General features: G+C 51.2%; 1 protein-coding gene across 7 annotated transcripts; it reads right to left on the bottom strand.

The window, feature by feature from the left end:
• Positions 1 to 1,422: 1,422 nt before the first annotated feature.
• prkcdb (protein kinase C, delta b) lies at positions 1,423 to 22,098 on the bottom strand. 7 transcript variants are annotated; one of them, XM_066697607.1, is made up of 21 exons: positions 21,978 to 22,089; positions 18,573 to 18,675; positions 11,681 to 11,809; positions 11,385 to 11,584; positions 11,230 to 11,296; positions 9,749 to 9,883; positions 9,035 to 9,197; positions 8,873 to 8,904; positions 8,680 to 8,765; positions 8,203 to 8,332; positions 8,005 to 8,105; positions 7,467 to 7,484; positions 6,624 to 6,702; positions 6,251 to 6,384; positions 5,576 to 5,749; positions 5,350 to 5,441; positions 4,228 to 4,290; positions 4,000 to 4,138; positions 3,349 to 3,537; positions 3,057 to 3,185; positions 1,423 to 2,855 (listed from the first exon to the last, which is right to left on the bottom strand). In XM_066697607.1, the coding sequence occupies exons 3-21, from the start codon at positions 11,787 to 11,789 to the stop codon at positions 2,697 to 2,699; spliced, it is 2,199 nt and encodes a 732-aa protein (XP_066553704.1). In that variant the 5' UTR covers positions 11,790 to 11,809; positions 18,573 to 18,675; positions 21,978 to 22,089; the 3' UTR covers positions 1,423 to 2,696. The 7 variants fall into 7 exon arrangements, with proteins under 7 accessions (XP_066553704.1, XP_066553703.1, XP_066553705.1 ...); XM_066697606.1 differs by lacking the exon at positions 18,573 to 18,675 and having other exon boundaries at positions 21,978 to 22,098; XM_066697608.1 differs by lacking the exon at positions 18,573 to 18,675 and having other exon boundaries at positions 6,251 to 6,381; positions 21,978 to 22,098.
• Between the last annotated feature and the right edge of the window lie 4,569 nt (positions 22,099 to 26,667).

The following is a 26,667-nucleotide window of genomic DNA, read 5'->3' as shown; positions in this document are numbered from 1 at the left end:
GGCCAGCCTTCGCTCCCCACGTGCATCAGTGAGCCTTGGCCAACCATGACCCTGTCGCCGGTTCACCGCTTTTCCTTCCTTGGACACTTTTGATAGGTACTGACCACTGCAGACTGGGAACACCCCACAAGAGCTGCAGTTTTGGAGATGCTCTGACCCAGTCGTCTAGCCATCACAATCTGGCCCTTGTCAAAGTCGCTCAGATCCTTACGCTGCCCATTTTTCCTGCTTCTAACACATCAACTTTGAGGACAAAATGTTCACTTGCTGCCTAATATATCCCACCCACTGACAGGTGCCATGATAACGAGATTATCAGTGTTATTCACTTCACCTGTCAGGTCATAATGTTATGGCTGATCGTTGTATAAGCACAATATAAAGTGCAAACAAGTCCAATTACATGGAATTACGGATGGACACACCAATGTTCAAGGGCAGGACTGTATTAATTAATTATTATCTGATTTCTTAGCAGACACCCTTATCCAGGGACTTACAATTGTTACAACATCACATTATTTTTACCTTTGTACACATTTATACAGCTGGGCATTTACTGGAGCAATCTAGGTAAAGTATCTTGCTCAAGGGTACAACAGCAGTGTCCCCACCTGGGACTGAATCCAGGCCCCTCCACTCCCGAGTCCTGCACTGCCACATAGTTATACTCGTGAACACGGTTCTGTACACCCTGACAGGACATCTCTAGGGTGAAACGGACCTTGGACGTGTAATGACGGTAAGTTCTGGACTGTAGTTGTTTTTAATGTTTGTTATTATTTTAATGTCCATATGGCATTTGTTTCACATTCTTCGCTGGTGACATCTGTCCGCAGGTACGTCGCACAGCCCACTCTCTTCACAGGGCGCTTTGTGCAAGAATTACATATCCATTAAATAGTACTGCGAGTTTTGCGTGGGATTTGATGGTGATGTGTGTTTTTTAATGAAACCATTGAACATGTTTGTATTTTGTTTTAAACCTCACAGCACGCTGTTTCTCGTTCATGTGAAGATGTTTATAGGCATGTGTTTAGTATAAATTAATGTGTTTTTTGGGGGCTGTGGAATAAACTCTAGTGCCTGTGTGACGTATTATTTGCAATGATGTTTTGTGTATCCAGTGTTGTACTGCCACTTGTCCTCCGCTAGAGGGGGCAGTTAATCAGCTCCCACAGGGGCCGGTCCCTTTCTGTGTGCAATGACACATCCTTGCAGCCGGGGGGCGGCGGGGGCTCCTGCTTTTCAGTTACGAAAAATCATTTTAATTAAACTTTTTTGTTGTAAATGTATTTAATGATAGACGTCTTAAGATATGCTGTCTGGAGAGAAGTGTCCCATTCAACCACTCCATCTGTCCTGTAGTTAATTATACCAATTAAGCAGAGAGGGAGTCCTGGAACACAGAGCCACAGGCAGTCATTGGGAAGATGGTTTATTAAGGTGTAATGGGTGATGACAGTAAAAAAGCACATCCTGAACTCAGTGATAGATCTGTTAAGAGCAATATATATATACAGCACCTTACTGCGTATTTATTTCTGTGTATTTAATCTGTATCGTTTTTAATATATTTTAATTAAATAACTATATTCAAGTAAAGTCACGCCGATTTCACACTCGACCGACATGCGCAGCGCACAGCCGCCACCCCCACCCCCGGACAGCCACCTCTCCACAGTGGGGGTGTGGCAGCAGCCCGACAGAAGATCCCAAAGTGACAGGCCGTGTGTCAGTAAGCGTATGTTTACATGTAAGCGTGTGGTGTGGGGGGGTGCTACTGGCACCCAGAGGTGCACTGTGCTGTACTGACACACGACGCCGGGCCGAGTCACACATACACACGCAGACTTTCACTCACTAACACGACACTGGGCTCTTACACACACACGCACCCATGCCAGCCACACCAGGGCGCTCAGACTGCGGTGCCGCGGGTTTGTCCCCTGTGGTGTCCCTCAGTCCCTGTCCAGAGCACAGTGGGTCCGAGAGCCCGGAAAGGGGATAATGTTTTACTCATGAATTTATTTAACTACAATTAAAACACACACCGCCTCGGCAATGAAGAGCATGCAGAGCTATAATTAGGATTTATATATATAAATATTGTATTACACACAGGTTTGGAAATAAAAGTCACTTTGGAGAGAGGGGACAAAACTGCTGCTCTGGAGAAGAACATCTGAAAGTGTGTGCATGTGTGTGTGCGCGTGTGTGTGTGTGTGTGGGTGCCTTCTCCCACCCCGAGCCAACAGCAGTGTAGATGCAGTGAAGCACCTGACCCCACCCGCAGACCCTGCACCCCCAGAGTGAGCCACGACACGAAGGAACCGATATCTTACAATCACATTGTTACAGTACAGTTCACCCACAAGTTTAATTTATTATCATACAATTTTATTTAAAGTTTATTTAAAAGTTGATCTTAACGAATAAAAGACTATCGATCACCTACAACACATCGCGCCTCACACTCCCACCCCCCCACCCTAAAACTGCTGTGTAACTGGACTGTCACCCCAACGCCATGCTCACCCCGCGCCCCTGCCCCTCTCACGCCGCTGCCTCTGCGCCGCGGGGGAATGTCTCGGGACAGGCCCGGCCCACTGAGGGCAGACCGAGCCGGGCCAGGGGAGGCCCTGGATGGGTGGGGCAGGATGAGAGCCGGGTGGGGCTCCCGCAGGCCCCGCCCATCAGTTGTCCATGAGCTGCTCCATGCGTGGGTTGATGAAGGAGAAGCCACTGAAGGCCGTCTGGTCCATGGAGTCGATGAAGTTCTTGTCGCTGTGGGACAGACGCGGCTTCTCGCTCAGGAACTCGCGGTCGAAGTTGCTGCAGTCACTGGGGGATTTCTGTGGCACAGAGAGAGGGAGAGGGAAAGGGAGGGAGAGAGGTGGAGAGAGAGGGAGAGGGAAAAGGTGATTTTGTGTCTTTACACACAAGAACAGCTGCAGCAGGTGTGTTGTACCAGTAGGCATCTACAAAGACCCCCCTGGCCTGGGGAATGGCCTCCCCTGCGTGTTGCGGTGATTTCTCTGGCCCGCAGGACTTACCACTTTGGGTTTGAAGGGGGGGTCCACCTCCCTCCGCTCCAGGGCCGTCCAGTTGATGGTCTTGAAGAAGGAGTGCACCCTGATGTTGCCCGTGACGCCCAGCCTGCGCGTCGACTCGCGCTCAAACAGCTGCAGACAAACAGCGACGCCGTCAGCACACTGTGGGCCACACAGCCCGGGGACTGACTGACACCCTGACACACTTCCTGACTGACTGACTGACACAGTGACTGACAGACACCCTGATATAAAGACAGACACACACACACACACACAGTCCCCGGGGCAGCACCTTCTCCAGCAGGTCCTTGGCCTCCTTGGTGATCCAGCGGGGGTAGTGGGGCGTGTCCATGCGAATCGACTCAAACAGCTCGTCCTCGTCGTCGCCGTGGAAGGGGGACTGGCCAATCAGCATCTCATACAGCAGCACGCCAAACGACCACCAGTCCACCGAGAAAGAGTACTTCTGTCCCAGCAGGATCTGAGAGGGGAGAGAGAGGGGTGAGAGATTGGGACATCCATAGTAGGAGAGGAAGAAGAAGGGAGGAAGGGTGTGTAGAGAGGGGGAGTATTTTGCATCCTGCCACATGGGGCAGAGAGAGAGAGAGAGGAGAGAACGAGAGACACAGAGACACGCAGAGAGAGAGATGCAGAGACACAGACACAGATGCAGAGAGACACACAGAGACAGAGAGATGCAAAGAGAGAGACAGCGAGAGAAAGAGAGAGAGAGAGAGAGAGACAGAGACAGAGATGCAGAGCGAGACAGAGACAGAGAGACACAGAGAGAGAGAGATGTTTAAAAAACTGATGTAATTGTTATATTATACCTGCTTTGGCAATACTGCTGTGCAAGTCATGCCAATAAAGCTTCTTTGAATTGAACTGAATTGAATTGAGAGACACAGAGACGCAGAGAGAGACAAAGAGAAGCGGGCCGTACCTCGGGGGCGATGTAGTCCGGGGTGCCACAGAAGGTGGTGGCTCTGTTCTCTCCAAACACGTTCTCCTTGCACATCCCAAAGTCAGCGATCTTTATGTGTCCATCTTTGTCCAACATCACATTGTCCAGCTTCAGATCCCTGAGGGAGGGAGAGAGAGAGCGCATGATTTCCACTGTCCATGGCACCCACTCAAAACTCACACACACGCACACACATGGTGAGTTTACCTGTAGATGATGCCCTTCGTGTGCAGGAACTGTAACCCACAGATGATCTCAGCCGAGTAGAACCTGAGCAAACAACACAAACACTAATAAAACACAACACAGCACAGATAAAAACTGAACAAACATTTGGGGACTGCAGACATCAATAATTCACACAGCCCTCACTCTCTCCGTCTCTCTGTATTGTCACACAGTGCTGAATAATTGAGGAGTGTGTGTGTGCCGTGTTCTGCTCTTCTACAAAAGCCCGGCCAGGGAGACGGGAGGGAGCTCCAGTCAGGACTGGCGTGTGTGTGCGTGTGTGTGCGAAGTTAAATCTGAAAACTACACCCAGAGGCGTCACTAAGCGTAGACATTCTGGGCTAAAGCCAGGAATCTTTTTGATAATAAACGTATTATATATGTTTTCCATTGTTGGTCGCTATGAAGAGGCAGCTCCTCTCTCCCTCCCTCCCTCGCTCTCTCTCTCACACTCACTCTCTTTACTGGAGTCATTAGTGGGGGACACAACAGCGGGGGGGACAAGAGAGACGCCTCCTCGGTTGACCGTTTTGGATTTTGTTATTGTGAAACATAATTTTGAATCCCCAACGCCAGCCATTGGTAGCGATGCCTCTAACTACAGCGCTCCCCCCCCCACAGGATCAGGTATCAGGACCACTGCCAGCCGGCGCACACTGGCCACTCAGAGCACAGCCGTAAATATTTAATGCCAGGAGAGAGAGAGAGACTTTATTTATTTATTTATTTATTTATTTGTTCTATTCTACTTTAGTATGTGTGGTATTTGTTCCAATGTATCTTGTCATGTTATGTTTGTCTTGTTTGAAAGTACATCTGTATCTGCTTTGGCTATACTATGATTGGTCATGCCGAAAAAGCACCTTTTCAATTTTAATTTGAGAGAGAGAGAGAGAGATGGGGGGATGTCTAATGTCCTCCTCCTGACGCTGGTATCGGCACCGAGCTCAGGCCAGCCAGAGAGATCAGTGATACTGCTGTGGCCCCGGGGCCCCAGTGTGTTTTCCTGCACTGATTGCAGTGTGGGGACAGTGTGTGTGTGGACAGTGTGGGGACAGTGTGTGTGGGGACAGTGTGTGTGTGTGTGGACAGCTCACTCACGTGGCTCTGTACAGGTCGAAGCGTCCCTTCTCCTGTATGTGGAACATAAGGTCTCCTCCGTTCAGGTACTCCATCACAAAGAACAGGTGCTCCTGCACAGGGACACACAACAGCATCACACAACTCAGCACTGCGAGGAGCAAAACAAACTCACGCACGCACACAGGACCACGGGTGACGCAGGACAGGGGGGACACAAGGACACAGGGGGATGCTGGTGGATCACCTTGGACTGAAAGGTAGAGTAGAGGTGCGTGAGGAAGGGGTTGTCCCAGGCCAGCGCCAGGACCCGCTTCTCCACCATGGTGCACTCCACGTCATCGTCCATCAGGACCACGTCCTTCTTCAGGGCCTTGACCGCGAAGAACTGACCCTTCCCCCGCAGCTCGGCCAGCAGCACCTGGGAGAGGGAGGAGGAGAGGAGAGAGAGAGGGGAGGACGAATGAGCGGTGGAGAAGAGGGAGCCAGGGGGAAGAGAGAGAGAGAGGAGGAGAGGAGAGAGAAGAGAGAGGGAGGTGGAGAGGAGAGAGGGAGGAGAAGAGGGAGGCGAAGAGTAGAGGGAGAGAGGGAGGTGAAGAGGAGAGGAGAGAGGGAGGAGAAGCGGGAAGAGAGGAGAGGAGAGAGGAGAGGGAGGGGAGAGAGGGAGGAGAGGAGCGGTGAGGAGGGGGAGGAAGGGAGGGAAGAGAGGAGAGGAGAGAGGGTGGGAGAGGGGACAGTTGGACGTCAGCCACACACGTAATATTTAAAACGTGACTCGAGGATTAGATCCCCATATGATCGGGTTCCCGGCTGATGATACTTCAATGGGATCTGCTCAGGTCACACAACGGGCAGCTGTGCTACACCGTGTCTGTGTGACTGAACTCGTACCCGTACTCGTACCCGTACCGGTGAGACGTACCTTGCCAAAGCTGCCCTTGCCCAGCACCTTGTGGAAGACGAAGTGATCGAAGGTGAGGCGAGGCAGGTGGGACGGGGGTGCGGGGGTGCGGGGGGTGCTGCCCTCCCAGAGCTTGTCGTAAGGGGCTCCGTCTACTGGGACACACAGGGGTGAGGGGTCAGGGGTCACACACACAGCTCGTAGGTCTACACTGTATTGGTCTGTATCTGTCTCTCTGACCGTCTGCATCTGTCCATTCCTGGGTCTCTGTCCGTCTGTCGCCATGTCCCATCTGTCTCTATCTGTCCGTCTGTCCCCGTCTGTCTCTTCGTGTCCCTCTCTGCATCTCAGCTCACTCAGAGCCCCCAGCTCTAAGGGGTGGGTGGGCACTCACCATTGTCCAGGCCTGAAGTCTTGAAGTCCTGGTAGATGCCAATGTCTGTCAGGTTTGGGTCGGACTTCCTGGTGGATTTCTGCTCAGAGGGAGAGGATTAAACATTTTAAAGAATAAGGACATTTTTTTTTTTTTTTTTTTAATGAAAATGAGAAGCCGATGCAAGCGCCTGCTTTTAGGAGAGAAAACTGAAACACTAGAACCTTGGAAGGAGGAGCCGGAAGAAGAGACAGGAAAAGAGAGGAAAGACGGGAAGATGGGAAAACAAAAGGGGAGAGGAGGAGAAGGACAGGATGAGGAGAGAGGAGAGGGGAGAGGGACAGAGGAGGTGAGGTATGCTGCAGAAGTGTCTCGGCTCTGGAAGCTAAATTTCCTCACAGCTGCGAATGAGCGGCGGCTTTGGGGCTTAATTAACAAACGAGATGTTAGAGCAGAGCAGCTGAGCACAGTCTGTGGGGGGAAGGGGGGGTGCGGGTAGAACGGCAGGTTCGCTGTGTGTGGACAGATTTCCCACAGCCCCTCTTTGAATAGGCCGGATAACTTCTGATGCACAATCCGCGTGCGTCTCAATCTACACCCCGTCTCCTGTGTGCGTGTTTGTTTAAGCGTGTACGTTTTACAGAGACTACAGCATGACTCCAGTGTAAAGCGTGACTCTGCTGCCAGGAGGACCTGTGCTTGTTACGAGTGTAGAGACTTGGGGGGGGGCTCTTATATTCAGTCAGCAGCTGCACCCCGGGGACCCCAGTGCTGTGGCTCAGGTGTGTGGAGGGGACGGGCAGGGGGGCGGAAAAGGCCAGGCAGTGTGAGCAGAGAGGGAGCACAGGCTGGGGCTCGTCTTACCGTCACCACAACGTGCTTCTACAATCAGACACCCCCCCACACACGCACAGACACAGAGAACACAACACACACAACAATAAAACAAGCAGGAGTTAGAATCACCAGGCGCATGCAAACAAGTCGATTAGTCATGAATCAGCAGAATGTCCGGCTCTTATTATTAACATGATTATGACTGTATTCATTTGTTTTTAGTTGTTAATATGAGGAGATCAGAGATTGGATTCTCAGCACAGGAAGACCATGCGTGTGCTCTCGATAGTGCAGATACAGCTGATTAGTCTGAGGGGAGTGTTAACGGTCAGGACAAGAGGGCGTGAGGGCCAGGGCACCCACAATGCACTGCTGCCTGTCTGAGTGCGGTGTGTGAAGTTGGAGCCCCCCCACTGCCTCAATTGTGAATGCCCTGCTGAGCTGACACACCCCGAGTGTGTCAGAGCGCTGGTGTGTCAGTGCTCTAGTGCATCAGTGTGTCAGAGCATCAGTGTGAGTGCATCAGTGCTCCAGTACGTCAGTGTCCCAGTGCGTCAGTGCTCACCTGGCTGACTTGCGTCAGGGCCTCTGCCAGCAGCTTCTGGTTGATGCCACACAGGTTGGCCACTTTGGTCTGGCACTTGTGGTGGACATTCATCTGGCAGTCTGCGAGGGAGAGGACAGGGGTTGGACAGGGGTCAGGTAGGGGTCAGGCAGAGGTCACAGGGTCGGCTGTGTGCAAATTAAACGCCCCCCCGCTCACCCTCGCACTTCAGGCCCTGCTTCACCAGGCCCCACAGCAGGCTGCCGCAGTGGTCACAGAAGGTGGGGCTCATGTAGTTGTGCGTCTTGAAGCGGTGCGGCATGTCGATCTTGAAGCGCTCCTTCTGGAACTGAGGACATGAGACGGCCGTCACTGACCTGACCCCTGACCCCCTGACATCTGACTGACCTCAGACCCATCACTGAGCCCACCCCTGACCTTGACCGATCACCCAGACTGACCTGGCCAGCCTGTGTCCATCTACCTGGCAGGTGTATCAGTCGGCTTTATCAGCATCTGACACAGAAATTCATCTGCTCCTGCTCTGAGCTAAGTGTTAAAACTACTACTACTACTAGTACTAACTATTACTACTATGACTAACTACTACTAGTAGTATTAACTACTGCCGCTGTGGATCGTGGAGTTACTGCTCCTGCTGCAGAGACGAGATCAGAGCGCCACCTGCTGACTCACCATCGTGTCCCTGCTGTTGGCCGCTGTGCCCGTGCATCGCCCGATGATCTTGTCAATGCATTTCTTGTGAATTGCGCAATTGCACTCTGCAAGACAGACGGAGACAATCAGAGAGAGAGAGACAGTTACAGAGAGACAGACAATCAGAGAGACACAGAGACATTCAGAGAGACCGACAGTCTCAGAAACTTACGTCTGCACTTGTAGCCCTGCTTATTGAGGCCCCTGCGGAAGGAATAACAGGAGGCCAGGTTAGCGTGCGTGCCCTGCTTCCCCTCTTGCACACACATGACATGCACACCCACTCAGGCACACACAGGACCTACATACACACACGGGTTTGGGCTCCACTCACCAGACGAACTCGCGGCACACGGAGCAGAAGGTCGGCTGGTGGAAGAAGGTGGCGATGAACTCGTGGTTCTTGATGCAGTGTACCTTGGCCTGTTTGATGGCGCCGCGCCGCCGCGTCAGCGTCACGGCTGCATCCTCCTCCCTCATCGACTGCTTCGTGTCCACTATTCACACAGGCAGCAGATACAGGGGAGATGGAAGAGAGACAGACAGAGACACGGACACAGTCAAAACATTTTCCCGCATTTTCCGTTGAACACGCTCAGTGCATCTCGAGTGACAGGGTGAGGGTCGGGCTGGGGGTTGTGCACAAACGCTACACAATACCACAGCGACAGAACAGTGCACAACACACCGCATGGCACAGCCTGGCAAAACACCACATAGCAACACAGCACAATACTGCACAACACCACACAGCAACACCGCAGAGCAACACAGCACAACAATACATCACGGCACAACAAGCAAAACATCGCACAGCACTGCAAAATACTGCACTGCACAGCACTGCAAAATACTGCACTGCACAATCCTGCACTACACAGTACAGTAATGCAAAATACTGCACAGCACAGCACTAAACTGCACAGCCCAAGACAGCGAATTGCACTGCGTCACTGGGCAGGCTGCAACCTGCCAGAAGCTCGACTGCACCGCAGAAGCACCGAACAACAAGGAAGAAGAAACGGAGAGAAAAATAAATACTCATAACCTTCGAAGAGAGGGTGTGAGCTGGCAGCGCGCAGCAGAGGGAGAGCAGGGAGAGGTGGGCCGGTGTCTCTGCAGGCCGACAGCGCGCGGCACAGTGGCAGAAACACGTCGGGCAGCGCGTCCTCTGGGTACACGCCTCGTACAGCCAGAGAGGGAAGAGATATGTCCCACGAGTACGCTTTATATAAACAGTACAGTTTCTATATCTGTAGAAAAGGTAAGTCCTGAAATACATTCCTGAGAATAAACTAGGACTAAAGTACAATATTTGGGAATGTATTTGAAGTATTTCAGCCCAATCCCAGAGGGTCTGTCCCGGGGGGATACAGGGAGCAGAAAGACAAGCACAGACATCCCACACTGTCTAGACTTGTACTGTGCTGCAGTTGGTGGGTGGGTCCTGACTCACACACAGACACACACCAAATCACACACTCACTCACTCACACACTCACTCGTGCATCCTGACACTCGAACACACACGCGCACGCACATGCACGCACACAGAGCTCCCCGCACTCGCTCCGTCACAGACTCTGCCAGTCTTGCGGTGAGGTGGCAGTTGTGCCACCCTTGTGCAAACCGATACAATGGGAACTGTCTCTCTGTTATCAGAGATCAGGTTTTCCATTTCCTGCCTGAGCGATGCCTGCGCAATTACAGCTGGCGGAGGCTCTGCACTCAAACGCCAAGTCTGATATAGCTGACAAGCAAATATATGTATATAAATATTTAAATAATTTAATAAGTTAAAATAATTTAATAATAATATTAAAAATATGAAAATTGTAATGAGGTTTAATAATTAAAACCACAGCAATTGAGAAGTAAGTGACAAACAAACGTTATTAAATGACTATGGAGACAAGGCCCAGAGATAAGAGAGAGAAGAGAGAGAGAGAGAGAGAGAGAGAGAGAGAGAGAGAGAGGTGGAGATGGAAGGACAGAGCGAGAGAAAGACAAAGGCGATCGGTGAGCAGATAAGATCAAGAACACGCCAATCTGATAAGCGCTACATTTCCTCCGAGACTCTTGGTGATCTGCCGGCCACGTTTAATTAACACGACTAACCCAATTAAGGGAATTGGCTCCATTGCTGTCTGGTAGCTTCACCCACAGAGCTGCAGCAAACCCGTGTCTGTGTCGAGTCCGTTCCTCTAGCCCTCAGCTCCACTGCAGCCCTGACCCCCACGTGAACCTTGACCTCTAACCCCCACACTCCCTCCTGAACTCACCACATTGTGAAAAATAAATAAATATGTGTGTGTGTTTTTGTGTATAAAGTAGAAGCAAAAGTAAAAGATTTCATTGAATTGTCCTGACACTGGAGCGGTTTACATCAACACGTCGGAATAGCTTCCGGCTGACGGAGATCTCCGTGACAGGAGCTGGCCGTGCTGCATTCCTGAGTAACACGCAGGACCACATTCCTACCCCCCCCCCAGAACACCACACCCACCCCCCGGCCCCGCTCTGCCTCACCTCCGTCACTGTCCTCCAGGAAGTACTGCACCGACATCATCACCTTGCCGCTGGGCTGCAGGTCCACCTGGGGAGACACGGGACGGTCAGAGATGGCCGGCTCGCTCGGGGCCGACAGAGCGGCTCACAGACGGAGAGGCAGGCCGGTTCCTTACCCAGAACTCCGCCCTGCCGTTGGCCTTCTTGCAGCGCTCGGCCAGCACGGACACGCCCACTGTGACCTCGGACAGCGCCTCCTCGGCCGTGCGCATCAACATCACCTGCAGCACGCGACCCTCGTAGATGTGAGCATCAAAGCTGGACTTCCAGGCCGGGTACATGGTGGGCTTCTTCTGCACCAGCGTCTTGCCTCGCTCTACCAACGCACAGCCAGCATTACACACTCCCTCTCACACACATGCACAGCATTTTACACGCACACAAATGCAGTATTATACACACAGACACACACCTGTGGTCAGGGACTCCTTCAGTTTGATGGCACAGAAGGGCGCCTCGGCCAGCGGGGGCAGGGTGCCCAGGTCAAACGCATTGAAGGCGATTCTCAGGAAGGGAGCCATGATGATCTGACCTCCGGCTCCTGCGCAGAGACACACAGAGACTTAATACAGAGACTGTAACACACACACATACACAGTGAGACTGTAACACACACACACAGAGCTCACTAAAGTACTGTGGTGCTTTGACATCCTCCGTTTTTCTCTCCCCCTGTGATGTCTCACATTTTAAGATGATCTTTGTGGTGTGAAAAAGCACTTCCTTTGCAAAGCACTTCCACTGACCACTTGTACTCTCTGAACCAGGGTCACGTGACACACAGAGACGCATAGAGGCAGACACGGAGGCACAGAGACACACAGAGGCACAGAGACAGACCCCAGACATCCCTCTGCTGTAAGCCTGTGGTGTGTTTTGTACAGCTTACAGAGTGTCAACCTCAGAGATCAGCTCAGTGTGCAGGACATTGGACAGTACCAGGAGCTGTGTGTGCCAGTGCACCTCTGTGTATGTGTGCGTTCGTGTGTGCGTGTGCATCTCAGGGCATGCGTGGGAGGGTGTATGTACATGCGTGCTTGTGTGAAATCACCTGTGTCTGTGTGTTTTTGCATCCCTGTACGTGCGCGATGGTGTGTGTGTGTCTGCCTGTGCCCCGAGACAAAGGTCTGACTGGCCACAGTTGCAGCACACACCCCACAGCGGCAGCCCGCCTCCACTTCCACTTCCGTGCTGTGCGGTGCTGCCTTGAAGAGCAGAGTGAGGCAGGAATTCAAGAGAAACTCTTACCACAGCCTGCCCGACGCACAGGAAGCGCCGAGTCAGCCAGGTCTCACGGTGGCTAGCAGCGCACTGATACTCAGCACAGGGGCCACAACCCTGGGGACATCTTTGTGTTGTAGTGTAGAAACCCTGGACACTCTTCCTACCACACACCTGAGCACACACACATGCACACACGCCCTAGAAAAGGACCACACTGAACATGGGAAGATGAAATCATAAACTTTGCTGGAGTGACGTGGAAAAGGGAAGCTGTAGATCAAAGTGGATCGATATGGGCTGATGATAGACAGATACATAGATAGACAGAGACTGCAAGACAGAATAATACAAAGAATAAGAGGTCTTACTTAATGAGATCAGGGTCACATGACACCAAGCCAATGGAGCAGTTTAAATATAATTTCCTTTACTCACTGCTCAGATAGACATTAAATATGTATCTATGGCCGTTATTGAGTCTGTGTTTTGTTTGACGGTAAAACGGGGAGGAAATTAACCCTCGGGGCAGCTGGAGCCACCGGCAACACTCAACTTGATTGTTCACACTAACAGCACCCCCTCTCCCTCTCCCTCTCTCCCTCTCTGGTGGTGCAATCAGTGTTTAGGCAGTCACGGAGGTGGTGGCAAGGCTCTGATTGGTCGGTCCCACTCAGCCCAGCCCACTCCAGCTGGCAGGTAATTCGACCCCACCCAGTTCGACCTGATTGGTCAGGGCCAGCTGTCAATCAGCTGTTCCTGCCACGTTGCCAAACACTCGCACACATGCAGGCACACGCATGCTCTCACACATGTACATACTTGTACACACAAGCACGCACACACACACACACACACAGGACAGGACCGAGCCCGCTGGCTTCGTTTTAGGTTTTCCATTTTCCTCCTCCCCCCTCTGCTCTTATCTTCATCTTTCTTATCATCTTCCTCTTCTTCTTGTGAAGCTAATCACAGGCATTGCCACAGAGATCAGCCACTGCAGGACTCGCAGCGGTAGAGCCACACTGATGGACAGTGAGGCAGGGTCCCAGGGGACAGGGTGCATGGAGCAGTGTTTTGGTTAATGGAGAATTAACCATTAACCAAAACACTGCTCCGTGTTGCATTTTGTGGCCCTGAGCGCTGGTGCCAGAGTCCCCAGACTGTAGGGGCGCTGAACTACAGGTGTTTTATACACACAACAAGGTGCAGACAGCGAGTGTGTTTGTGTGTGTGTGTGTATGTCTCGACACAGCAGAGCAGTGCACCGTGTTGTACACAAATTCCCTGGCTCAAATCTGGCTCTGCTGGATTTCCAGAGCTTTAGAGCGGCTGAGTGAGCGTCCGAGGCCCGTGTGCCGGCGGCGCTGAGCCCCAGGATTAGGACGTGTTAATGCAACAGCGGCAGGAATGCTCCTCCAGACCACGACAAACAAGCAACCACACACCGCCTCCTACACAAACACAAACACACGCAAACACTGGCACTGATCAGACCGGCCATTTAATTGGATTTTCCACTCTGGACACCACAGTGTAACGATCAGTACTGGCACCACACGAGACGGGCAGAGAGAGAGAGAGCGAGAGAGACGGACGGGCAGAGAGACGGGCAGACGCAGTGAGGCAGTGCCGAGAGCTGCTCACATTTTTTGCCCTACTTTCAACTGGGGGAATATAGAGCAGCGAGAGGGGGTGGGGGCTGCGTTTAGAAAGAGACAGCGCTGGGATTGTGCGTTTGTGTATCCGTATAGATGTGACCCAGGAGAGAGAGAGACAAGGACAGCCCTGTGACAGCAAGTCCTTGTCTGTGTCAGGACCGCCCTGCACCACCCACCCCCCCCCAGTGTTCGCAAGAGCTCTGCGGTCTCGGTCCAGCCTTCACACCCCTTCCCCCCAGCGTGAAATCCTCCTGTTGAGACATCATGCACAACCCCTCTAGACTTCCTTTTTCTCTTTTACTTTTCTGTTTTTTGTTGGTTTCTTTCTGACACCACCCCAGAAAGAGCTGTGGGGAGAGGACAGTGTTTGTGACCCTGCCGGGACAGAGCGCAGAGAGTGGAGGATGTGTGTCAGGCTGCAGTACCGTGCAGTATAGTGTAGTGTACTGAAGCACATTTAAAGAATACATCTAAAATAAATTAAATAAATAAAAAGAAGCAAACAAATACACGAATCAATAACAAATCCAAAGCAGTCTGCTGGGATGGAAGCTGTGAGTGCCGGCAGCGGGGGGACAATGCCGCAGTTGTGCGTCTCCCAACTCCAGGCCACAGTGTTAAATCATGGGCACTGGGGTAACCCCCCCGCCTCACAGTGCCATGCAGCGCCTGAGCTCTGACAACCCCACAGCCCAGCGATTTGTCCCCGGAGAATTAAACAGACGAGGACAAGGACAGACGAGGACAAGGACAGACCTCGGTAGAAAGATTGTACAGTTGTAGCATTTCCCCACTCCCTTGCGCTCTCACCCCTCTCCCTTTATCCTCACCCCTCTCTCTCTCGCTCTCTCCTCCCTCCCTCTCCCTTTATCCCCCTCTCTCTTCGTCCCTCCCTCTTTTTCTCTCTCTCAGGACTGGCCCAGCACAGACACTACAAAAGCCCCTTTCACTGCTGCCAGACAGACGCATTCCAGCACCGCCAGGCTGCCCTGTATTAAACCCAGCTCTCTGCAAAGTGGCCTCTGTCTCGCACTCTCTCCCAGCGTGTGTGTGTGTGTGTGCATGTGTGTGTGGTAACAATCATCCAGGTAACAACACCCACCCACACTGTGCAGCTTCACTAACAGGTTAGGCTCAGTAACTGGCTGGTTTAAACCAGAGCTCCTCGGTCACCAAGTGCAAACAATCCAGAAAAAATATTAGACATTGCATTTTGAAAAGTAAACATGATAACCGAGAGCTCAAGCTGGAACAAGAAATCTAGAACAAAAGGCGACTGTGGGGGAGCATCTTCTAGAATGACTAGTCTGGACATCAGGCCATTTTGGTGTAAAGAGAGACACCATCTTGTCCAGGAACGGTGCCGTGTTCGGTGCCATCATAAGTAAGTTATGTGATCTATTTTTTTTTTTAACCTATATTCTGACGGAGATGCCTCATAAAACACAAACTTTATTCATGTTGATTTACTATGTATAAGTAATATACTGTATTTTGGAATTCATATTTAAATGAAATGAGTGAGATATTAAAATATTACATATTTGACGCCAATTTAAATAGAGGATATTTAATTTTACCACTCATACAGCATCCAATCTAGTGGTTCTATATATATGATCTTCTCCCTTCATCTGCACATGATATTGCACCTGTGCTTGTTCGATTAGTCAGGCCTGGCCAATCAAGGCTCGCCAGCTGATCGTGTCCGAGCCACAGCAAAAGCATAGTGCGTCGACTTTAAATCATAATAACTACTCTTCTTATTATTAACTGTAAGGGCTCATTCCCTCTCTCTCACTCTCCATCTTTCTTTTTCTTCCCCCATTCCAGTTTTGTTTGTGCGATTGTTGAGGGTTGCCCTGGCAGTGTGCCTCTGTGACCCAAGTACAGAATTGCAGCCAATTAATTTTAATGACACCTACAGGAGCTCGGCTGCTTTGGTTTCTCCGGAAGAAAAATAAATAAAGTAAACTCCTCTTGGTGCCAGATGGTTTACAACTTACAAAAATAACACAACCCGCCCCACAACTATAAAGAATACCAATAATAATTCACACATGCAGTAAAACACTTTCCTTTGATGGTAGAACGATATGAGTGAAAGTGTTGGGGCCGCAGTTATTCACAGGGCTTTAAGGAGGGGGGGGCGGCAGCAGAGAGCTCAGGCCTGCATCGCTCCCCAGCCCCGGCCCCGGCACCCCCCGTGCTGTAAGCTCCAGACTGAGCGCTCAATTACTCATAATCTCAATTAGACTTGATCATTTGCCCATTTTGACTCTTTAAATTGCTTGGCTGAACAACATGTTGAGAGAATGCAAATGCCTGTTCTTATTTTATACTTTTATACTCTTATCTCCCCGCTGGTTAAACATATATAAAAAGCTCAAATTAGGCAAATAACCAGGCCAGTTAAAGGTTCAATTAAGGCATGGAGTCTCGCCCCAGCCTCGTCAGCGGTCGTCCTCGGGTGTCACACAGGTGCACAGCGCTCAGTACAGTACAGTATCTCTCTCTCACACACACACACACACTATATCTCCCTCTCTGTGCCAGTCTCTCTCTCTCTCTCTCTCTCTCTGTATATCACCATATCTCCCATCTCCCGCTCTTACACACACTATATCGTCCTCTCTCCCCCCTTGCCATCACACACTCTCTCCCTCCATTTCTCTGATCACTATTTCTCTCCCTCTCTCTGCAATTCAACTTTAATGAGCTTAATTTGCATGACCTATTGCCAGAGCAGTTATAATACCATAATCATGTACTTTAAATAAATGAATAGATAAGTAAATGACAAAAGAAATAAAATTAACCCAGAATAAACTCTTGCCACTTCCGTTCTCATCCAGTTCCTTAATCGTGGCCCACAAGGACGAATGCCTTGCAGCTCGCACTTGCTCAACAAAGTACACATCACAAAATATATATTATATATATATATATATATATATATATATATATATATATATATATACACATAATAGAGAGAGAAAAAAGGGGAAGAGAAAGAAGAGAAAATGACAGCCTACACACAGGGTCACACATACATGCACACAGAGGGTCACATGTTCATCCATACAGTTACACGTGGTCACACTAACAGTATGAAAAAAGGTTAATCACACACACATCTAAATATCTTAGAACAGAGGTTCCCAATGTCTGGTGATGGAGGGCCAATTTCCACAGGTTTCATGGGATGGGGGGGCCACAGCAGAAGATTAACCACAGATGAAAACAAAATACGTCCCAAATCATACCATTTTATTTCCTATATATATCTGTTAGGGAGCTGTAATTGTTGTTTTATTATTTTCCCACAAATTACATGTGCAATTTGTGTCAGAAAATTTTCAGAAATGTAAAAATATAGTAAAGGTTCAGAAAAGGGGTGGTTGAAGGCTGGCTTTGGGGGCTGCACCACACATCCTCGAGGGCCGCATTTGGCCCCCGGGCCACACTTTGGGAACCCCTGTCTTAGAAGGTCCTGGGTATCGAACACTTACTACAGCTCCAAAAAATAAAAAGTATGTATTTAGCCCATGCTTCACAGGTTTTTCGCAACATTTCCACACTAACAGTACGACCATGTCACAATAACACTCACAATCACACAGTCACACTCCATCTCTCACGAACACATGCTCACACACAGTCTCTCACATAGTCAGGAAGCCCCGGTCCTGGCTGAATATTGGACTAAGGTTTGTTATTTAATTAGGCTGCTAATTGGTTTAATGTTGTGCCTGAGATCCTCATAAGTAGATAATCAGCCTCCTCCACATCACAGGGCCTGGCTGAGTCAATGCAGGGTTAAAAGCAGCGATATTGACTGCAGAGGGGAGTGTGTGTGTGTGTGTGTGTGAGTCCACCAGCCCCCACAACACAGCACAATCTGGGACACCACAAATCCATACTGAGCCAGAGCAGCACACAGCAGAGAGAGAGAAAGAGGGAGGGGTTGGGGCAAAGTGAGAGGGAGGGAGGGTGGAGGATAGAGAGGGAGGGGGACAGACCGCGCTGGACTGGACTGTGTCTCTGCAGGACCAGGGCTGAGACCCTGCTGGACTGAACTGTGTCTTCAACTTAAGTTTAGAAATCATCCTTCACTTGGTCTACCATTCACAGCTGTTGCATTGCTCTACCACTGTTGCACTACCCTACTACTGCACTACTGCCCTACCCTACTATGGTGCTACTGCTCTGATGTACAGCCCACTTGTTGTTGCTGTGGCGTTTGTGTACGCCCTCTGCTCCGCTCGCAGGTCTTGGCGGTGGACTGTGGGTCTTCTGCAGCACGGTGTTAATTGCTACACTGATCGCTGGCGACAGGAGTGCGGCACGGTTCCCCGGCTCCGAGCATGAGAGTCATTGCAGGTGGACCTGCAGTTACAAACAACTGCAGCGTGAACTAACCTGACCCGACGCCTGGAACACAGAGCGCCGGGCTGGACACAGCGCTGCCGAGTTAACGATTAAATCCACACAGCAGGAAAACCACAGGCAGAGCTGCGCAGCGCTGGGGAGGCACAAAATAGAAGAGAAAAAAAAATCACTGTGCGCAACTTCGAGTAAACCCCTCCCAACTGCGGGGTTAAAAATAAAATACAGATAAAAAAACAAAAGCAGAAAAATGGGAAGGCCGGCCATGCAGCATTCCTTTAAAGGATAATCACCGCCGTCAACAGCATCGACGGGTTTCCTCACAGTGGGAGCACTGCGCAGCGTCACACTGCTGCTGACTGCATGACATTCTGTTCTTTCAGGATAAACCATTAAGCAGAGCATGTCTGCGGACTCCGCATAGGGAATCATTATTCAATTAATAACTGACCCAGCCTAGTTATCCCTGAACCCCCTTCTCTGAAACAGCTCCGCTACAAAATAAAATAATTGCCCGAGAACTCAAGGGCTCTGAAATTTGATACGGAACTTGAAAATCTCTCAACCGTCAAACATTCAAAATCAGGCTCCGATCAGGAGACTAAGATACAGGTCAACAAGAGCTCAGGTTGAACAACCGTCCCTGGGGCAGTGGACCCCCAAGAGCGGGGCCAAGGAGCTGCCCTCCGGAGTCTCCGCCACGTCCCTGACTGGACACCCCTTCAAAACCTCTCTTCCTGAAATACAAGGCTGCAATTAACTTCCTGAGGCACCGACTGAGGCACCAACACATCTGCCAGGCAGCCAGGCTGTTGTCCCTCGCAGGTCTGTATTTTACAGCAGCCCCCGTGGGAACATACCGCCACCTCCCCCAGCATGCACTGCAGCAGACCCCTCATGTGTGCTTCGCAGAGGCGGCCCCTCCAGTCACTGAAGGGCTGGACTGCATTCGGGAGACTGTAAAGCAGGCTCAGGTATGGTACAGCACAGTCCAGTCCAGCAGGGTCTCAGCCCTGGTTTTGTTTTTCAGTCCAGCTGGCTCTCTTTCATTGCTCGGCCTGGCTGAACCTTCTAATGCAGCTCTGTTTGCTTGAGGTAAGTCTCTTCTTTACTGTTTTCAAACACAAACAAATACAAGGAGCACAGGCTTGATAACACAAACAAAACACAATTGGGGCCGGGCCGGGCCCTCGGGGTCGCAGAGCTCGCTGGCTCCACCAAGGCTGTGCCGGTGCGTAAAAAGAAAGCTCTCCCGTGACAGCAGTGTCCCAGGCGGCACAGTGCCACACCACCCGGGCCTCGTTAGGATCCCAGCAGAACCGGGCTCTGTTCCTGCCCAGACATTACTCACTGGCATCCTGCACAGACCCAGGAGCAAATCTGATCACTTATTATCTGGCAAGCAGAGCCCCCTCTCTCACACACACACACACCTGACACACAATAGGGAAGTTCTGGCAGCGGAGATATCAGGTGTAAAAGCATTAAGGGGGACGCCCAGTTGACCAATTAACCACAGGTTTGAAAAGAAGAAGGCGGGGGAGGGGGCTGCAGGACATGATTGTGTCACTGTGTCTCACAGCTGCACCACAGAGAGGGAGGAGCGAGAGTTAGGTGGGTTGATAACCGTAAATAAATCCAGCTAATCAATCCAGCAAAACTGGATGTTTTTACTGGGAGGAGAAGTATCACAGAGCGGGTCTGTCCTGCGCTGGAGCCCCCCACACGCCTGACCGGGCTCTGTAGTTTCAGGCCGGTATTTCAATAAGCATCTATAGATAAGGATGCGATTCAGTTTGTCGGAAAAGTACACACAGTCCTGGCGACACATGGAATAAGTATTGCTGAACCTTGAGAGTCTGATTTTGACAACTATACAGGTTGAGTACAGGTGCTCAGTACTAAAATATTAGATGATGCCTCTGTATAAACGTCTTCATGGGCAACCTTTAGCATTCATGGGAGACAGGTGGGCGTGTGTGTGAGGAATTGTGCCACAGGGATAGAAGACACACACACACACATATATACATACACACATATACACACATATATACATACATATATACATACACACATATACACACATATATACATACATATATACATACACACATATATACATACATACACACATATACACACACACACAGTTTCAGGGCGTGTCTGCACATGCTCACCTGGTTTCGTGAGACAGGTAAAGAAACCCAGAAACACACACACACAGAAAAGGAGGGAAAGATTGTGTGATGTGACAGACAGATATGGGGGAGAGCGAAAACAAACACTTAAAACCCTCTCCACCACAGAATCACAGCCTCGCAGCTCGACACTGGTGATTCAGCCCTACGAGCGTCAGTTTCGCTGAGCCGTGTTGATGAATATACATGTGACTGGGACATGTGCTCTCTCGGAAGTGCCAACGGGAAACGTATACAAATAATACATATCCGAGCCCAAGCCCGGGCGCTCCGGGGCCGGACAGACGCTGCTGACGAGACTACACGCCCGGCTGCGGGCTGCTCGGCGGGGAGAGGCAGCGCTGGCGAGGGCAGGTTGAAGCGGAAATACGGCGCTGCTGTCGGCTGTTTACACACACAGTCCTAATGGCAGCAGCAGCGCCGCCGAGCAGGCTCAGCCAGAGGACGTGTGGAGGCGAGACGGAGAGAGGAGGAGAGGAGAGGAGAGGAGTTTGACTTCTCGTTTCTCGGCCAGACGCGGGGCAGCGGCTCCCCTTCACTACAGTGCCGCAGTTTGTGCTCATGTGGCCGCTGCGGCCACACGGCAGCGCTACTCCTCTCTCCCGGCAGCCTGAGAGAGAGAGCGAGCAGCCCGGCGGCCGGAGGGGCACCGACTCCCCTGCCTCCCGCCACCGTCGCACCAGCAGCGGCCTGCAGCGCCGAGGCGCGTCTCGACACAGCGGGTTATGGTGACGGAGGACAGCTTCTCTGTCTCTCTCGCTCCCCTCCCCACACACACAAAGCAGCAGACAGGCTGGCACAGAGAGACGGGTCCCAGGGGCAGCACTTGTACGGCCAGTGCCATCCAGCACCCCCTCACCCCTCACCCCACACCCCGCACCCCGCACCCCCGCACCCCGCACCCCGCACCCCGCAGAACCGGGACAGACGGACGGGCCGGAGAGCAGCTGCCTCTCCTCCTCCCGGCACCGGGCTGTCAACGGCCGCCGAACGGAACAAGGTGCGAGTTGTGAGCGGTAATCCGGTCTGAGCGAGAGCCTGAAGTTCAGCCCCGCACGGACAGAGCCGCCCGACTGAGTTACCGACGAGCCCCAGCGACAGTGAGCAGCAGCAGTGAAGACCGACCATCACAGCACTGTAAACGCACCGTCCCGCACGTCCCGGTCCGAACAACGCGCAAAAGTAGCAGAACTCCGCGGCCGCCGACCGGGGAAACGAGAGCTTTCGGGACGCTTACCTGTTTGCAACGAGCCGCGGGCCCCCCGGTCTCCTTATCCGTGGGTCTGTCCTGTTGCCCCGTCTCCGCCGCTCTCGCTGCGTCTCCTCCTCCGACTGCCGTGTGTTTGAGGAAGTAAGTCTCTGAAGAACTCGTACAACTTGAGCGATGACGTCGACAGGTACAGAGCAGCAGCGCCGCTGCGCGCAGGCTCTGTCCCCGTGTGTGTGTGTGTCTCTGTGTGTGTGTGTGTGTGTCCCTCTGTCTGTGTGTGTGTGTGTGTCCCTCTGTGTGTCTGTGTCTCTGTCTCTGTGTGTGTGTGTGTGTCTCTGTGTCTGTGTGTGTGTCCCTCTGTCCCCATCTGTCTGTGTGTGTGTGTGTGTCCCTCTGTGTGTCTGTGTCTGTCCCCGTGTGTGTGTGTGTCCCTCTCTGTGTGTGTCCCTCTGTGTGTGTGTGTGTGTGTCCCTCTGTCTGTGTGTGTGTGTGTGTCCCTCTGTGTGTCTGTGTCTCTGTCTCTGTGTGTGTGTGTGTGTCTCTGTGTCTGTGTGTGTGTCCCTCTGTCCCCATCTGTCTGTGTGTGTGTGTGTGTCCCTCTGTGTGTCTGTGTCTGTCTGTGTGTGTGTGTGTGTCCCTCTGCCTGTGTCTCTGTGTGTGTGTCCCTCTGTGTGTGTGTCCCTCTGTGTGTCTGTGTCTGTCTGTGTGTGTGTGTGTGTCCCTCTGCCTGTGTCTCTGTGTGTGTGTCCCTCTGTGTGTGTGTCCCTCTGTGTGTCTGTGTCTGTCTGTGTGTGTGTGTGTGTGTCCCTCTGCCTGTGTCTCTGTGTGTGTGTCCCTCTGTGTGTGTGTCCCTCTGTGTGTCTGTGTCTGTGTGTGTGTGTGTGTGTGTCCCTCTGCCTGTGTCTCTGTGTGTGTGTCCCTCTGTGTGTGTGTCCCTCTGTGTGTCTGTGTCTGTCTGTGTGTGTGTGTGTGTCCCTCTGCCTGTGTCTCTGTGTGTGTGTCCCTCTGTGTGTGTGTCCCTCTGTGTGTCTGTGTCTGTCTGTGTGTGTGTGTGTGTGTCCCTCTGCCTGTGTCTCTGTGTGTGTGTCCCTCTGTGTGTGTGTCCCTCTGTGTGTCTGTGTCTGTCTGTGTGTGTGTGTGTGTCCCTCTGCCTGTGTCTCTGTGTGTGTGTCCCTCTGTGTGTGTGTCCCTCTGTGTGTCTGTGTCTGTCTGTGTGTGTGTGTGTGTGTCCCTCTGCCTGTGTCTCTGTGTGTGTGTCCCTCTGTGTGTGTGTGTGTGTGTCCCTCTGTCTGTGTCTCTCTGTCTGTCTCTGTGTGTCCCTCTGTCTGTGTCTCTGTGTGTGTCCCTCTGTGTGTCTGTGTCTCTCTGTGTGTGTGCGTGTCCCTCTGTCTGTGTCTCTGTGTGTGTCCCTCTGTGTGTCTGTGTCTCTCTGTGTGTGTCCCTCTGTGTGTGTGTGTGTGTGTGTCCCTCTGTCTGTCTGTCTGTCTGTGTGTCAGAGACAGAGATAAGCGCTCTTGCTCCAGATGTTTGTCTTTTTGCATTCGTGTTTGATCATGTTGCTTCTCTGAAAACAGTTAACACAGTGAGATGAAAGGAGCGGCTGGACACTCAAATTGTCTTTTTTTAAACCCTGATTATTAAATTGAGTTAAATGTCAGTCGTTCTTTACTTTCCCCTTTCTTGTCCCGCTCCCCATCTGCCCCTCCCACCCACACATTTTCATAGGACCCCCGGGGTCCTTTCTTTCTTTCGCCCTGAATCAAACTTCTAAAAATAGTTTTAGTAGCTTTTCATTCTCGCCTGGTGTTTGTCAGTGTGGGAGGGGCGGGTTGTAAACAGGTTTCCCCCCCAGTTTCAGTGCAATTTCAGGTGAAGTTTCGTCACCATTATTTTTGTAAATTGCGCAATCTCATTGTCTCTTTATTTTCCATTACCCGTTTGGTGAGATGTTCAATGCATTAATTTAGTGTATGTCAATTTAAATTACATACAGATAGTGATGTGGACCACAGTGTACCAGGACCATTTATTTATGGTATCAGGATGGGGGGGGGAGTTAGCCACAACTCCTGATAAAAAAAAAAAATGTCATCCTATTGGAAATCTAGTATCTCCAGGGCAAACCCCAGTGACGTCTGTGAGCAGGAGTTCTGTAGCCCAGGACAGGGTACAGGAGACAGGAGAGAAGAGACAGGAGACAGGAGAGAAGAGACAGGAGACAGGAGAGAAGAGACAGGAGACAGGCCCGTGAGCTGCAGTCCAGGCCAGCAGTTATGCACCAGCGGACCCACCATGTCTGGCTAATCTTAAAATGGTGCAAATATTATGACAGGCTGCCGAGGCTTATAAGACAGCTCTGATCTGATTTAGAGCGGGGGGTTCTGCGGTGAAGCAGGAAAGGAGAGATCCAAGCTCAGGACATCGCTAAATACAATGTGCATAAACACACGTCTGCAGTCGGTGTCTGTTGGATTCGTCAGTGTGTTCCTTGCTGTGTTTACGCTTCCCTGATGTCACTCTGACCCAGGGAAACTGCTTGTCTTTTTAAGGGATTGAATGGGGTGAGAGCAGAGGGGAGGGAGAGTCGCTGTAGCACATTTGGGGACCCGGCCAGCAAGACGCCCTCGTCTCCGTCCCGTGGAGCCGTGCTGCTGGGTCACCGGGCTGAGTGTCGAGCGCCACACTTGCCTGATTCAGATTAAGACAAGGAAAGTGGTTCCGGCTCAGTCAGGGACCCATAGAGAAGAAAACACACACACACACACACACAGACACACACACACACACACACACACACACACACACACACAGACACACACACACAGACACACACAGACACACACACACACACACACACACACACAGACACACACACACACACAGACACACACACACTGAGACACACACACACAGACACACACAGACACACACACACACACAGACACACACACACTGAGACACACACACACACAGACACACACACACACACAGACACACACACACACACACAGACACACACACACACACACACACACACACACACAGGAATGGGGGATTCCACACTCTGTGAAACGGCGCCCTCTGCCAGCAAGACTGCATGACGGCTCCAACAAGAGAATCTTTCCAGCCCTCGGTCAGTTAATCAGCTAATCAAGCCAATCGTTGGTGAGAAATAGGAGCTACTGAACTGAGGGCTGAGACCCCGCTGGACTGGACTGTGTCTCTCGGGACCAATATTTGTTGGATATTATTACTAAGTACTGTGTGTGTGTAATTACACCGTGTGTCTGTGTTTCTGAAGAGCCCTTGGGAGACGGGCAGAGGGTCTGAGGCCGAGCTGCCACTCACTGTGAACAGACCGCTCTCAAGACTCGAAAACCATATTTGTGTGACTGTGAGCGCATACCAGCGCGTGTGTAGTTGTCAGGTATTCACATCCCTCAGCTGAGGTTCAGGCAGCAGACACGCAAACACACAGGGCTGCTCCGAGTGATCTCGCGTGATTCTGAGATCCCTTTATCTTAATTAATATCGGTGCTTAAACCACAACAGCAAGACTGCAGGTGACTGGACTGAGTGGGACAGGCGTCCGTGTCGACCGGCGGCTCCACAGAGGTCAATAACACTGATTGAGCAACGCGGGCCCGACTGCAAATCTCACACAGCTGCTTCACACCGCGGCCGAGAGTGTCATCTAATGACGGGGATTGCGTCTCTGTAATCCCTGAGACGAGCCTCCCCGAACTCTGTGTGTGTCTGTGTGTGTGTCAGGATCTTTGTGTCTGGCTGTGTCTGTGTGTCTGGTTGTGTGATTGTGTGTGTGTGTGTGTGTGTGTCAGGATCTTTGTGTCTGTGTGTCTGGTTGTGTGATTGTGTGTGTGTGTGTGTGTGTGTGTGTGGGCTGGACTATATGGCACTGTTACACCTGTGTGTGTTGTGTGTGTTGTCCTTGCAGTGACCCTTTGTTTGTTTGTGTGTTTCCTGTAGGACTTTTAGGGCTGAGCTCTGGCCTCCTATCACAGCCTGGCCTTCTTTATTATTATTATCAACATCATAATTATTTTATTTTTCTACAACTACACCTGGAAAATGCGACGGCAATGAGGACACACCTGAGCTGAGCCCTGTGACCTGCTGGGATTCCCCCCCACCCAACACACACAAGAAGCAAGGGAAACTCCCCCTGTGACCTCATCAGCACAGGCCAGTGCGTGTCATCATATCAGGAAAACTGGGTGGAAATTCCACACTCCTCAGCTGTTCCCAGGGAGAGAGAGTGATAGAGGGGTAGAGAGTGAGAGATAGAGAGATAGATAGGGAGGGAGAGGTGGTGGAGCTCGTGAGTGGCTGTGCGGTGCCTGTGGAACTCGGGATCCTCCAATAGGGAGCTCCGGGCCGTGGGTGTGTCGGCTCGTGTGACGGTGACTCACCGTTTGTACAACTTTCCTCTCGGTTTATAAGCAGAGGAGGATATTTTTGTGTTCCCGGGGCTGATGAGATCGGATAGAGAGAGCAGCAGAGAGCTGGAGTGAATAAATCGCCTCGCTTTTAGTGAAGTTCAAGATGGCTTTTCTGCTGAAGTTCAGATTTTGTGTGTTTTGTGTATTCATTTATTTATACGATGTTCAAGCATATTTTCTGGTATAAAAAAATTAAAGAGTTGAGTGTGATCTGTTTTCATATGAAATATTTAATATAATTAAATATTAAACCTCCA

The sequence above is a fragment of the Amia ocellicauda genome, chromosome 3, assembly GCF_036373705.1.
Source record: "Amia ocellicauda isolate fAmiCal2 chromosome 3, fAmiCal2.hap1, whole genome shotgun sequence".
In the NCBI taxonomy this organism is placed as follows: domain Eukaryota; kingdom Metazoa; phylum Chordata; class Actinopteri; order Amiiformes; family Amiidae; genus Amia; species Amia ocellicauda.
This window is presented reverse-complemented; position numbering and strand designations above follow the sequence as displayed.

What these genes read in the sequence shown, in the direction of transcription:
- prkcdb (XM_066697606.1), bottom strand. Translation starts at nt 11,789, where the DNA reads ATGGCTCCCTTCCTGAGAATCGCCTTCAATGCGTTTGACCTGGGCACC. An exon ending in ACTCTACCTTTCAGTCCAAG is followed by an intron (nt 5,442 to 5,575) that starts GTGATCCACCAG and finishes GTCCCTGTGCAG; the next exon opens with GAGCACCTGTTCTTTGTGAT. An exon ending in CCAAGGACCTGCTGGAGAAG is followed by an intron (nt 3,186 to 3,348) that starts GTGCTGCCCCGG and finishes GTTTGTCTGCAG; the next exon opens with CTGTTTGAGCGCGAGTCGAC.